The sequence below is a fragment of the Xenopus laevis genome, chromosome 3L, assembly GCF_017654675.1.
Source record: "Xenopus laevis strain J_2021 chromosome 3L, Xenopus_laevis_v10.1, whole genome shotgun sequence".
Taxonomy (NCBI): Eukaryota; Metazoa; Chordata; class Amphibia; order Anura; family Pipidae; genus Xenopus; species Xenopus laevis.
The window spans coordinates 105,156,050-105,170,374 of NC_054375.1; the positions used below are offsets into that span (position 1 = coordinate 105,156,050).

Genomic DNA, 14,325 nt, shown 5'->3' on the forward strand with positions numbered 1-14,325 from the left:
TGATAAAATCTTGATGTAGATTAGAACTGGCTGGGGCTGATTTATTTAGGTGTTACATTAAATTTACACAGTAATAGCAATAGCAATAGCAACCAAAGAGATTTACTTTTATCTCAGGCCCTGTATTTGACCTGTTAACTGGCATACATGTTTGTGGGTCAGATCATTTCAAAATGATGACACTTGGGGGCAGATTCATTAAGGGTCGAATTTCGAAGTTAAAAATACTTCGAAATTCGACCCTCGAATTGAAATCCTTCGACTTCGAATATCGAAGTCGAAGGATTTAGCGCTAATCCTGCGATCGATCGATCGAAGGATTTTTCGTTCGATCGAACGATTAAATCGTTCGAATCGAACGATTCAAACGATTTTAATTCAACGATCGAAGGAAAATCCTTCGTTCAAAAAAAGATTAGCAAACCTATGGGGACCTTCCCCATAGGCTAACATTGACTTCGGTAGGTTTTACCTGCCGAAGTAGGGGGTCGAAGTTTTTTTTAAAGGGCAAGTACTTCGACTATCGAATGGTCGAATAGTCGAACGATTTTTCGTTCGATTTCGTTCGAATTCGAACGAATTTAACCAATTCGATGGTCGAAGTACCAAAAAAATACTTCGAAATTCGAAGTATTTTTCATTCGAATCCTTCACTCGAGCTTAGTGAATCTGCCCCAAAGTGTCTATGGACATTACAGTCAGTCAGAGAGCCGCATAAAAACTCTGAAGGGCCACAACTAGCCTGTGGGCCTCCAGTTTAAAAGCCCAGTCTTGAATCATAGTAAATGTATCAATAATACTTGCTAATTCATTAGTATGGGCAACTGCACTTGTACAATTCAACAACTATATTAGTAAGTGCCCCCTATGTATTCTAGGAGAGACCAGCCAATTACAGCTTTTTTGTTCATGGCAATGTATATTATTGTAAAATACAAAAGAGTAATACCATAGCAATATAGTAGCAAAGAGTAATGTTGATACACCATATTACAATTATTTGTTCTCATAAGATACTTTGTCCAGCTAATAAACCATTAAGATTATATGCCTGATTATACATGTCACCACAACAAATAATCAAAATACAGATCAGAACTAGACAGATACCTAATAAAAGGCTATAAAGTATTCCTCTTTTCAGCAATATCAGGTTTTATGTTATATGTTTTGTGCCATATTTGTTTTCAGAACAACCTTGCAGTGGGCTATAAACACAAATGCAAGATTTTATCCAGATTTCTATGTATTGTTTTGATATGGTTAGTAATGTTATTTAAAGCACCTCTGTGATTGTGGAAGCCAACCCAGCACAACAAAGTCTTATAGGATCAGAACTTTTAAAGAGATATGAGTAAGGGGTGGTTGCCCTTTAAGTAAAATTTTAGTATGTTGTAGAATGGCCAACTTTTCAATTGGTTGTCATTGTTTTTTCTCTATAGTTTTTAAATTATTTGCCTTCTTCTAACTCTTTCCAGCTTTCAAATGGGGAATCACTGAGCCCATCTAAAAACAAATGTTCTGTAAGGCTACATATTTATAGTAATTGCTAATTTTCATTTCTCATCTTTCTACGCAGGCCCTCTTCTATTCATATTCCACCCTCTTATTCAAATCAGTGCATTGTTGCCAGGGTAATTTGGACCCTAGCAACCAGATTGCTGAAATTGCAAACTGGAAAGCGGCTGAATAAAACACAAAAACCGCAAAAAATGAAAACCAACTGCAAATTGTCTCAGAATATCACTCTCTACAATACATCATACTAAAAATTAACTCAAAGTTGAACAACCCCTTTAAGTTGGCTGCCCTGTTGTAAATCTAGTGTTTGGTTAGCTATGTCACGAGTTTTTCATTCTAAAGACCTGCTATAAATCCTGCACCAGAAAGTCCTAGCTGCGCACAAAGTATTTAAAACTCAGACCTATTCTTGCCAAGTAAGGAAGGAGGAAGTTCAATCATGGAATGTTTCCATATAGCTATGAGAAAACAGAATGTCTCTTCTAATCCCCACAACAGATACATTGTGCTATTATCAGAGACTTCCAAAATATTTTCAAAATGTAGTTGCAAAATCCTCACCTACCACTGAGCATCATTTACCCAATTGTGTGCAAATTAGCACATAGACGTTTCACTGGAGTGCAAATTGTATCAGTTCAGGCATGGTGGTAAATACAGTAAATATTACAGTGCGAGAAATGACAGTGTTTGATTCCTTAGGTGCAAGACAGCTACATGACACAAATATGGAGCTTTAAAAGTAACACCACCTTAGGGTAAGGGCCCGATCTGTGGGTTCTGGTAAAATCCAGAAGGGCTGCTGTAAGATGCCATAGGCAGTCACTATTTATTGGGGCAGTTTTGTGTATATTAATATCCCAGGCCTATTTTGAATCCCAGTCCAGACCTGGTACATGCTAATTCCACAGCTCCCTTAGAGCACCCTTATCAGGAAATCAAGTGTTACCAGTGTTTTAGTGCATGGCAGAAGTAGCACATGTATAGTAACACCTCCTTTGAACATGTGTTAATTACAAGCTTCCCTTGTTGCATTCTTTTTCAGCAAGTATGGGGGGGCATATACTGTATAGATATAAATAGTGTTTTAATGTACTCAACTGTGTCCTTTACATTGCACCTTGCATTAGTAACATGTAAAAGCTTTTTTTTTTCACGTTTAGTGGTTTTAGCCTTGAGTAGAATGCTCGAAAAAGTGCATGTAACATATTTTTCTAAACTATTATGTAAATGTTACAACTGTAAATTCTACAATCATATCTTACAAAAAGAATGATGTGTGTAAAATATATATATATATATATATATATATATATATACACACACATACTGTCCCACAGTACCCGCACTCTGACAGAAGTGTTCCAGTGCTGCACGATCAATTGTATTGAAATAGATGTGAATGGAGGATCAGCACTCATTTTTATTTCGTGCAAATATACATCTTTATCCGACGTTTTGGTCCCACTTGGGACCTTTCTCCAGGATATTGTGCAACAACAATGTGGCAATTAAAGATAAAGATGTATATTTGCACGAAATAAAAGATTATTCACTACAAGTGAGTGCTGATCCTCCATTCACATATATATATATATATATATATATATATATATATATATATATATATATATATATATATATATATATATATATATATTTATACCGACATGCCCATCCTTTGATGTAAGCTTAGAACTGGAAGGAAAAGCACCAGCGTTAACATTCCTGCAACCTTAGAGATCTATACATTACAGACATATAAGGGCAGAAACATTAGCCAGATGGCTTTGTTTACCTAAACTGGGATACAGAAGGAATCAAAATGAATCAGGCAATTTTTCTAAAGCTCTGAACATGCATCTCTGAGAGCATAAATAATAAAAAGAAGGGCAAGTGTAACCAGAAGTTCCCAGGAAGGTTCTGCATGAGCTACACTTACAAATGTGTGACTGGCCGTATCTGGCTGCACAACACTTTCTAGCAAACATTACCTCCTGATAACAACTCTCAACTTTTCCATTGGCCTAGCTCTGCGTTTTTCAATTGAAAACAATGTAACTAACATTACATGCAGATAATAGCTGGAATTTGCTGAGCTCCAACAATGGGAATAAAGTTTTGGCCAGAATTCACCAGCAATACACAGAACAACTATCTCCATGAGATAAAGTGGATTTGTTATTCTGCTAAAAAAGGCTTGACATTTGACTAGCATCTACATGGAATGTCAAGAAAGAGGATAAAATAAATGTTTAGCATGTTGTATTTTTTACACCTCGTGAGGTTCCCTTTTTAAATTAAAATCATCTTTCACATTTCTCTACTAATGCACATTATCTGACCTTGTCCCTGCAGCTGGGTAAAATTACAGAATCCATGACGCAAAACAAAGGATTGCTTGTATTACTCCCTTGAATATCATCAGATAAGGATATGGAAAACATTTCTGGAATAATCACATATTCTGTTTAACGGTATCCATGAAGTCATTTACCTTCTGGGTAGCACTCCAAAGGAACCCAAATATATTGTATATTTAATCTGTAAATGTTCATTTATAGCAGTTTTCTCAATGTGTTTTTGCTGGTTGGTGCCCTTTTCATTTCTACCTACACATTTATGCTGATCACAGCAAAGAATCTACTTGATCACTTTTGTAGAAAAGATATGACTATTGATCAATTTCAGTCTTAGAGAACTTAATATAAGGATTTCACTCCAAGCATTCTTGTGGTTACACATGTCATTTATCATATTGTCTGGCTGTGTAGATTACAATCTATGGTGTGGGCATAAAAATACCATCATGCTGCTGCCACAGACTGTACAGTTCCTGGGTTACAGCACAAAAAAGGTTAAAAAGAAATTAACAAAATATCTGAGCTGGTCGTTGTACAGAGCAATGACGCAAAGAATGTGCTTGGTTGTTTCCCCATTATCCTGAATGGGATGTTTTGAGGACAGCATGCATAGCTGATAATTACTGGTACAAAGTGACCTGCATGAGGGCTTGATCTGTTAGTGGGAAGAATTCTTGGGTGAGTAAGGTGACATACACGCACCTATATTTATGGTACAAAAGATCTTTCGTACAACAATCTGTGCATGTGTGGTGGAAGACAAGATGACCGATATCGGTAAAAAGCCTTGTATATTGGTTGTCTCATCACTGTTTTGTGAATAAACTATTATTGAAAATTACCACTTTCGTTGGTGTCTGCTTGGAGGAGGTAAGTTCATTACTACCTCCTCTGAATTACCCATTGGGTTTTTAAGTGCTTTTAGCTATTTTTATCCTTTTTGGCGCCTCTGTTTTGTCTTACTATCATCGTTGAGGAGGACTGACATAACACTAATACTGAATCGTCAGATAGAGCTAAAGAATTCTTTTTGTTTTACCTGCATACCTGACGATTCAGCTCTTAACGTTATCTGTCGTACAACCAATGGTCGAGGTTAAGATCGTAATTGTAGTGTGTATGGCCATACCTCCCAACTGTCCTGTTTTACGCTGGACAGTCCCAATTTTGACAGCTCAACCTACCGTCCTGGGTTTCTTACTGAAATGTCCTGACTTTCTCTTTGATCTTCTGCACTGAACAGCCAGAAAAAGATACAAAGTTTCTAACTTAATTGGTTTTTGGAGTCCAGAATAGATACTTAGATACTTTTGTAACAATTTAAGATAAGCCAAGAATCCATTTTTAACTATTTAAGATAAGCAAGTCTCCTTGGGAAACGGATTTGCAGCTTAAAGCGCAATTCACCTTCATTAGCAAAACTGTAATAACACTTAAAAACCACAGAAATGTGTTCAAACTTTCATAACCTGCCAAATTTTGTAAAATGGACATGGTAATTAGGGGGTGTGGCCACAAAAATGGGCATGGCCAACAATCTTTTTGTCTATCTGTTTCCAAAATGTTGGCAGTTATGTGTATGGCCACTTTAATGCTCATTTTAGTCACCACAAGTAGCAAACATGCATCTTAAATGAGCATATAAAGAATCACCCTTTTAAAGTGCACATCTTGTCATCTATGTGATTATACAACTGATGCATATAAAAATACTGTGTGCTATTAATAAAGTAATTATGGGTGTGATAAATATTATATGAAACTGAGTGAGTTCACGTGGACATGTGACATCAAGCTAAATATGCATAGTTTGAGGCTCTGTAGTACCTGGCCCAAGCTCCCCCAGCATATCACTGAAATGGAATGGACATTTCTATCATAAATGCTTTGAGGATGAATTCAAATCAATGATTTTCTAGGATAATGGAATACAGTACCAAGCTCTTGGTGCAATTAATGGCTAGCCGTACACATACAGATACTGTTGGCAAATACCACTGCCATTTTTGTGTGCAAATACCAAAGTTCAAAAACTGTCACATCCCAGTGACTGTATTGGCAAGTACCATAAGTGATACTTACACTCAGGAAACCCTGCTGTTTGTATCTCTGCTAAAAGCTTATGTGCCATAGCCCAAGAGCTCTATATTGACAAATGCAGAGTTCAGAGGTATTATAGGTATTAGACATTTGTTTGCACTCGATCCCAGTTTGTGTGTATAATTGTTTCATCTGATTATCTTACCATATTTCATGTATTTTATAACCTGGACACTCTTGACTCATTGAAACAATGCCAAAGGCTGCCTGATAATGTTCTTAAAGGGGTGGTTCACCTTTAGTATGTTATAGAGTGGCTAATTCAAAGCAACTTTTCACTTGGTCTTTATTATTTATTTATAGTTTTTGAATTAAATGCCTTCTTCTGACTCGTTGAACATTCAAATGGGGATCACTGACCCCATCTAAAAACAAATGCTCTGTAAAGCTACAAATGATTTGTTATTGTTACTTTTTATTACTCATCTTTCTATGTACGCCTATTACAGTCTCTCATTCAAATCACTGCATGGCTGCTATGGTAATTTGGACCTTAGCAACCAGATTGCTAGAGTAATTTGGACCTTAGCAACCAGATTGCTGAAATTGCAAACTGGAGAGCTGCTAAATAAAAAGATAAGTAACTCAAAACCCACAATTAAAAAAAAATATCACCCTCTATTTTGGATTTTCTGATCATGAAGTGCAAATTGTGTACTTGAGTCACTTTTGTATAAGGTTGCTTTTTTTCCCTTTAAATTGCTTTCAGTGTGTATTTTAATTTGAGCTAGAAATCTACACGAATCATGCAGTACCTGGCAAACCTTTATAACTTTCTAAGGGCAACAACACACATACAGGTTTTGGGCATTACTCCTGCTGCATTTTATTTGGCATGAAAGCATGAATTTCCAAAATCTCTACTTTTGTGTACTTCTCACCTGTGTTGGTGTTTCACACAATTGCCATAGGTAGGAATGAGGTGGAAGCAAGGTGTTTACAGGACACATTTTTAACATAGTGCCATGGCCTAAATAGTTAAAAACGCTGCAGCTCTATTTACTAATAATGCAGAGGGTGTCCTGATACATAAGAGTAGGGTCCTGGCTCTAAATAGTTTATAGATTCTTACACATACAGTATCTACACAAGGATAGAGGGGTGTAACTAGAGAGGAAGCAGACCCAGCGGCTGCAGGAGGGCCAGGAGGTGTAAGGGGGCCCCATGAGGGCCCAATTAATGAGCAATTTCAAAATATATTGGTAAAACAGGACAACCTCTGGATATGTTGGGGCCCTTAAAATGAATTTGCTGTGGGGCCCAGTAGAATCTAAATTGAAAATAAAAGAGAAACAACTCTTCACTCCCTAAATAAAAGAGACCTCAAATGTTCCACACGAGGACCGACAACTGTCCGAAAATCAAATGTACTTAAAAATATAAAGAAAAGAATACCCCGTGGGTAACAACTTAATCAATAACCAGCATACAGGAAGCTCTTAGGATTAAATAAGTCAATTCAATAAATTCAATAAATAAATTAAAGTGCAATTAGTGCCTCCAAATAAATTAATCAATTGTACAGCTATTTAATTTTAGATTAATTAGTAAAATTCTATAAAGTGCCAATTAGTGCATGATATTCGAATATCATGCACTAATTGGCACTTTATAGAATTTTACTAATTAATCTAAAATTAAATAGCTGTACAATTGATTAATTTATTTGGAGGCACTAATTGCACTTTAATTTATTTATTGAATTTATTGAATTGACTTATTTAATCCTAAGAGCTTCCTGTATGCTGGTTATTGATTAAGTTGTTACCCACGGGGTATTCTTTTCTTTATATTTTTAAGCCCAGTAGAATCTAGTTATGCCAGTGCAAGGATTGTATGTAATGTATGCAGTATTATTAAGACTACTTTCCAGCGGATTTGTCCTGCATTCTAACCCTTTATGTGCAGTATTATTAAATATCAGTTATATGGACTGGACTGATAAGTTCCTTAGAGAATGGATAAGTACTCAGAGCTTTGGGGTTACAGTAGCAAAGTGCCAAGGAAATATTTTGGAAGCAGAAGGTGAATTTTAGATGAAAATACAAATGATAAACAATAAATGGCCAAACTATTAGCATTGGCAACAAGTACTCACGGGTTTGTGTGCAGTGACGGTGTCTGAGGTAGTGAGAGTGCTGGCAGAGCTGTACCTCATCATTTTCCTTAAGGGAGGCACAATGAGGGCACAAGTCCGGTCGCTGCTGTTGTTAGCGCTTTATCCCTGTTGCTCCTTCAGTAAAAGCCCGTGTGACCTGTGAACAACGTGCTGGGAGCAGCAGCAGAGGGAACATTTGTAACCATGCCAGGGAATTCTCCAGTCAGCCTGGAAGGCTTTATCAGTGCACTTCTTCTCCACCCACACACACTGCAGCTTGTCGTGCCCCGAGCAGGTAAATCCTTTCGCACAGCCGCGCCTGCTTTTTCCCTGGGACAGTGGCAGTCTGATCAGCCCGACTTGTGTAGCAAACACACAGCGCTCCCTACTACACCTGCAGCAGCACCTACAGCTCACTTGTTGCTAGGAGACAGCCAGGGGTTCTCTTCCCCAAGTGTCATTTGTTACCTGACTTGTCAGACTGCATTCATGTTTCCCTTGCGCCTGCTGCAGCTTACCTGGCCATACGCTTGTTGCACAAGTCTGACTACACCCTAGTGGCGGGGTGGGGCCTGAAATGTCACTCCTTCCCTGCTTAACCCTGTCACAAACACTATGACACGCTACACTGAGGCACATGCACAGTTGCACCTTGCTCATAATAATGACGTGTATCTGTATATTATCTGTTTTATATAGTGAATAAAGTACCCCCTCTTGTAAATTATAAGGATATTATGTTACCGAGCAGTTTCATGACTATTATACAGGTATCTTCTAATATCCTCATATTTTGCAACTGGGGTACTTTATTTATTATAATACACCCGTTTCAGTGAGTCATGTGACAGAAATGACATCACTACTCACCGTTTATAACTGATGACATCACTACTCACTGTTTATAAGGATATAATTTACAAGATATTCATGGCTTTTGTGTATTATAGCTATATTACTAATTATGGCAGCAGTCAGCACTCATGTTTTCACTTGACGTGAGGGAGAGAAAGACGTTTGTTTGGTGGCAGTGGGAGACTTTTTCCCTCAGGTTACAAGAGGATACAACAAGTGTCACAGCAGATAGTCAGTGCTCTGATGGCTTCCTCTTGTTACAGTCAGGGAGGAGCCCCAAACCTGGCCATCTATTAACTTGTCAGCTGTCGGAGGGAGAAACTGACAGAATATGTTTCTGCAATCTACAAACCTAAAACAAAACGACATGGGGCGAGGAAACTGGCAAAGAACGAAGGGTGTAACCCTGGCCAATTTATTTTAAACCACTAGGTTCTTATTATATGCTCACTCTGCACACATCATATTTATAAATGATTCACATTCTGTAAAAATGTACTTTGACACCAGTTTTACCATGTGTAAAACTCAACAAACCATGGAAATGGAGAAGCAGCATCTGTTTCATAAATCTACATATTCTTGTTTTCTATGTTTACCAGTGGTGTAACTAGATATTACTGGGCCAGGCAGGTCCGGACTTAGAATTAAATAGGCCCTGGCATTTCAGGTTCACAGAGACCCAATCAGCCCACATAGAGGCCCAAACAGCCCCCACCAGCCCACTAAATACTGACTTTCTATGGGACCTTATAGCAGCCCCTCTGGCATTTGCCAGAACCCACAGATTGCCAGTCCGGGCCTGCCGGGCCCCACAGCAAATTAATTTTCAGTCCCCCAAAATATTTAGAGGTTGACTTGTTTTACCAATATTTATTTAAATGGTATATGAATTAGGGCCATCATGGGGCCCCTATACCTCCTGGGCCCCCCTTCCTACCCTAATGTTGACCCTGCTGCTGTGTGTAGTTCTGATTGGGCTAACCCAATGCCTGCTTTCATAACTGGCCCCCACAGTGGTTCCTGTCTGCCTAGGATAGCACTGGACCTAAATACAGATTGAGGATCAGGCCTGGCTTCCAATTGTGTTTCCAATTTATCCCATAAGTGTTCAGTTAAGTCGACGTCAGAGCTCTGTGTTAGCCATTGAAGCTCTTCCACCGCCATTTCAGCAAGCTCATTTCGAACAGTCCTCACTTTGTGCATGAGGGCATATTGTGCTGTAACAGGAAAGGGTCTTTCCCAAAACTGCTGCAAAAAAGTAGGAAGCACAGAATTGTCTAGATTGTCATGGGCTTAATAACACTAGATTTATACCAGGGACTTCCTAAGGCATGTCCCCTCATCTATCCCCTCTCCTAACTGATTGGCTGATTAGCAATACAGTCAATACATTGATATTGGTAACACAAAGGTTACAGATACAACATACAATAATACACTGTAAGGGCAATAGCACATGAGCTTATTCCCAGTCCTCTTTCACCCACAGGTTTTACAGCTCGGTGGCTGCAAAATACTGGTATATTGCCTGTATAATGATAATTGCAATCTATATTCAGGTAATGCACAAGAGCACATTTGTAGTACATACTTTGTGCTATTTCAAATGCTGTTGTGGTCTCTTGTATGTTGGAGGGCTGGGTGATCACAAGAAACAAACGTTGGAAATATAGACACTTGTGGGCTGCCTATGGAGTTACCATCCTAGGCATGGACCCTTGGATGTAAATAAAACAGCCCTGGGCCCTGAGTCAAACCAAACAAAACAGACGCAGATTATTATTCCTCCTAAACCAAACTTTCTGTCAGCATAAGTCATTCTAATAATATCTATCAACCCTGACTCGTCCATCAGAAGTATCGTTCAACAAAGCAGACAAGCATTTCCATTTCTTTAAAGTCCAGTAATGACAACTCGTACAGTAAATGATTGGAATTGCACTTGGTGCTGTTAGGTATTTGTGTTAAATACCAAATAGATAGTTCTGTTCAGACATTCTTTTCTGTGAGTTTATATGATCTACCACTTTCTGACTGAAATGTTGCTTCTAGACTTTTCTATTTCACAATCACATCACTTACAAGTGATTAGGGTATAGTTCTAACAGTGTAGCAGTCTGACAAACTGACATGCTGTAAAGGTGGCATCCTATAATTGTGCCAGGCTGACAGTCATTGAACTCTTCAATACAAACCGTCCTACTGCAAATGTTTGTTTCTGGAGATTATAGTGTACTTTATTTTACATCTTTGCTGCCAATGAGTGTGTATTAACCCTTTGACCACTGGTTGACCTTGATCTTGACACACCGTGTGTTGACAGATGTAATGTTGCATAGGTCAAAGATCAACCCCAGAAACTTAAAATCTATGGTGCTTGCAATCAAAAGTGTCCAGGTAATTTGACCATATATTGTGTGTATCTTTAACAGCAGGGCTCTACTATTGCAAAGATATGTGCACATCATTTTGCTTCTGTACAGAAATGTGAATTATAACATCAGTAATAATAGGGGGTGATGCAAAATTACATGCATTAAGGCCACGTAAGAAGTGTAGTTTTGGCTGTCTTTGGTTGTGATGGGTCTGGAGACAAAATGTGAAGAGCCTTATTACACAAAGTAGGCTTGTCCAGCCTCAGAGTAAGCTGTACATTAATTCTCATAGCCACAGCTTATTCCTAAAGGTTATTCACCCTACTGCTACATGCTTAACCTTTAAATCAACCTTAGGGCCAAGGGCAGTCACCCCTTTTTGGACACTCCCTAAACACAGCTAAGGGTTAGTTTCATCACCTTAAATTAAACTGGCCATCATGCCTTGGGATAGCAGGTGCAGGAAAAAGTTACTTTGACAGATATAAGCAAAATAATTTTTCATATGTTAGTTAGGGGGAAAATATATTTTCTTGTATTTTAAATCTGCTTTATAAGTGCTGAGACACATATTTTCATCCATAAAATTTTTCATGGGTTGAAAAAAAACAGTATGAAGACTAAGGGGGTTATTTACTAAACTCGGGTTGGGCTTTTTTGGGCAAACTCTCATTTTTCGGGGTTTTATTTAAAACTCAAATTTTTTGCCATGTCAGACCTGCGGAGGTTGTGTATAAGTCAGTGGCAGAGGTCCCTAGCCTATTTTGACGTTTCTGTGGTCTGCACTGGAATTACTTGAAAATTTGCGGTTTTCGGGAAAAGGCCTGCAAAAAAAATAGAGTTTTTATGGTAACCAAATAAATCAAGCTCTTTTAATAATAAATAAGATTAAATTGTGGATTCTAGTTTGGTCAGACTTTCTTTATTTAAAAAAAATCAGAAAAATTCGGATTTTGAAAAATAAAATCCTAAATATGTTGATGGCATGGGTTAAAGTTATTTGCCTGCTTTATGGCAAGTAACTGAGCGAAGGACAGGAAATCCCATGGTTTGTTTTATTTGTGAAAGGGAACTCCTACCTCATGGAACAAACTTCTACAGGGCAAACATTCACAAATAGCACACAGAATGTTATTAATATTAGCTGACAAATTAATTTTTTGTTGACCCTAAAAAGACATTTTCGAACTTCTGTTGTGTAAAATATATAGTATTATGTAAACGAGAGGCAGAGTGGGAGTGAAAACAGTCAGTGTAAGTGCCCCCAGTCATAAAAGGGCCTCTAGTCATTGACTTGTCTTTAAGCTGCCGTTTGCAGGCTGGAATCTGCCAGGGTGGTGGACAGCACTGTCCCAGGAGTAAATGGTATTTCTTTAAATAAAACAATGAATAGACCGTCTGGGGAAGTAAGGGCCTCTGTGTTCCCCCCACACACGCCTTGCCAGCTAGAGTCCATTTGGACAGACCACTGCTAAACATGGACCAGGTCAGGGGGAGAAAAATTCTTCTGGAGGTGAGGAGAATCAAGACTGCATTTGGCCCAGGTATCCAGACAGGGTTCCCACAGACTGCCTGCATGTTCAGGGAACTGGGGTCTTTCTTCCCAATACCGGACTACTTTGCAGATATTCCGAGGGTACCCGATCTGATGCAGGACTCTATTGCGTAACCCTGAGGCCCTATGCAGTCACACCAGTTGCACAGGGTTATATGCCTGCCCTAAAGTTAAGGAGAGAAATAGTGAATGTAGATCTGAAAAATGGTGTGCATACACAAAAAAGCACATTAAATGCAGAAAAAATAACCAAATGCCACCAGAAGTGTATTTTCCCTTTTTTCAGATTGAGTTTCCTAATGCTAGGCATTAAAAAGCTCTATAATGTGTTTCAGGGACCTATGATGCTCACGTCCATGTTGGCCAATATAACCCATGTTTTTAATGGTTACATCTTCATAAGTGAAACAGACACTGTGATGTTTTACTGAACAGGTACAGTAAAATACCATACTTAGAAAAATGGTATATTATCATATTAAAGGCTTTTTTTGACCCATTGCTTATTTTTCTCCAGAAAATATGCTGTGATTCAGGGTTTTAGTGTATCACCAGGGGCATAAATATAATAATATAATTATTATATATAAATAATAATAATAATTTATAATTATATAAATAATATAATTATTAGCTTTTAATCATCAAAGCAAGTTGCAACTGCACCAAACCATTGACATTATGGCCCAACAAAGTATTCAACACTACTGGTACTTCACACCCCTTAAATCATGGCGATCGACCCTCCATGTAAAAAAACAGAACTGTAAGATTTTGTTGTCTTCAGTCAGATGCTCGCTATACACATATGGTAAGTGTCATTCTCAGACTGTCTCAAACTGTACTTTGTGTTGAGATGTGTGTGACCTCTGTCATGGTCAGGGTCAAGTACAGAGGTAAAAATGCTTTTGTCATTCGTCATGTACAAGTGTAAGATTCTTAGCATTGGTCACATAATGGAATGCTGTCATTAGCCTAATGCAAAGTACAAAGACGACACATGTTTTTACAGTCAATGCAACATTTTTTCCAGAAATTACAGTATAATACACTAAATAGTACTGCAACCTAGGATTCAAAGTGCAAAAAACATCATGTTTTTCACTCATTTTAACCACTATGTGAAAAACATATCTCACTGTTTATCACATGCAAACTCTATTAGTATTGGAACTAGCAGAAACTCATCTCAGTTTATCCATGGTGTCAATGGAATACAGGTTCCACTATTTTGGTATTCAGCTGAATCCCAAATCCTTTGTGAAAAATTCGGCCAAATGCCAAACCAAATCCACATGATTTTAAGAATTTGGATTAGGTTCAGCCAGGCACTTGGATTTCCTGCTATAAAAGGCTGAATCCTGGCCGAATCCTAGATTCAGTGCATTCCTATAAGAAATGGGTCAAATTTATACGTTTAATTTAAGCCTCAGGCTGCTGTCTGCTGAAAGCTGA

The 14,325-nt window shown here is 38.1% G+C and overlaps 1 protein-coding gene and 1 long non-coding RNA gene across 3 annotated transcripts in view; one reads left to right on the top strand and one right to left on the bottom strand.

The window, feature by feature from the left end:
• LOC108711364 (myocardial zonula adherens protein) overlaps positions 1-8,630 on the bottom strand; it is a 45,102-nt gene extending 36,472 nt beyond the window's left edge. The window contains exon 1 of one of the 2 annotated variants that reach the window (XR_001934883.2): positions 8,083-8,630. Coding sequence is in view for 1 of the 2 variants with exons in the window: in XM_018253029.2 (XP_018108518.1) it covers positions 8,083-8,145 (63 nt within the window). In the remaining variant the exon portion in view is untranslated. The remainder of the gene's footprint in view (positions 1-8,082) is intronic. The other variant, XM_018253029.2, reaches the window with a different exon arrangement.
• Positions 1-14,325, top strand: part of LOC108711366 — a 75,340-nt gene that overhangs the window by 40,746 nt on the left and 20,269 nt on the right. The window lies entirely within an intron of this gene.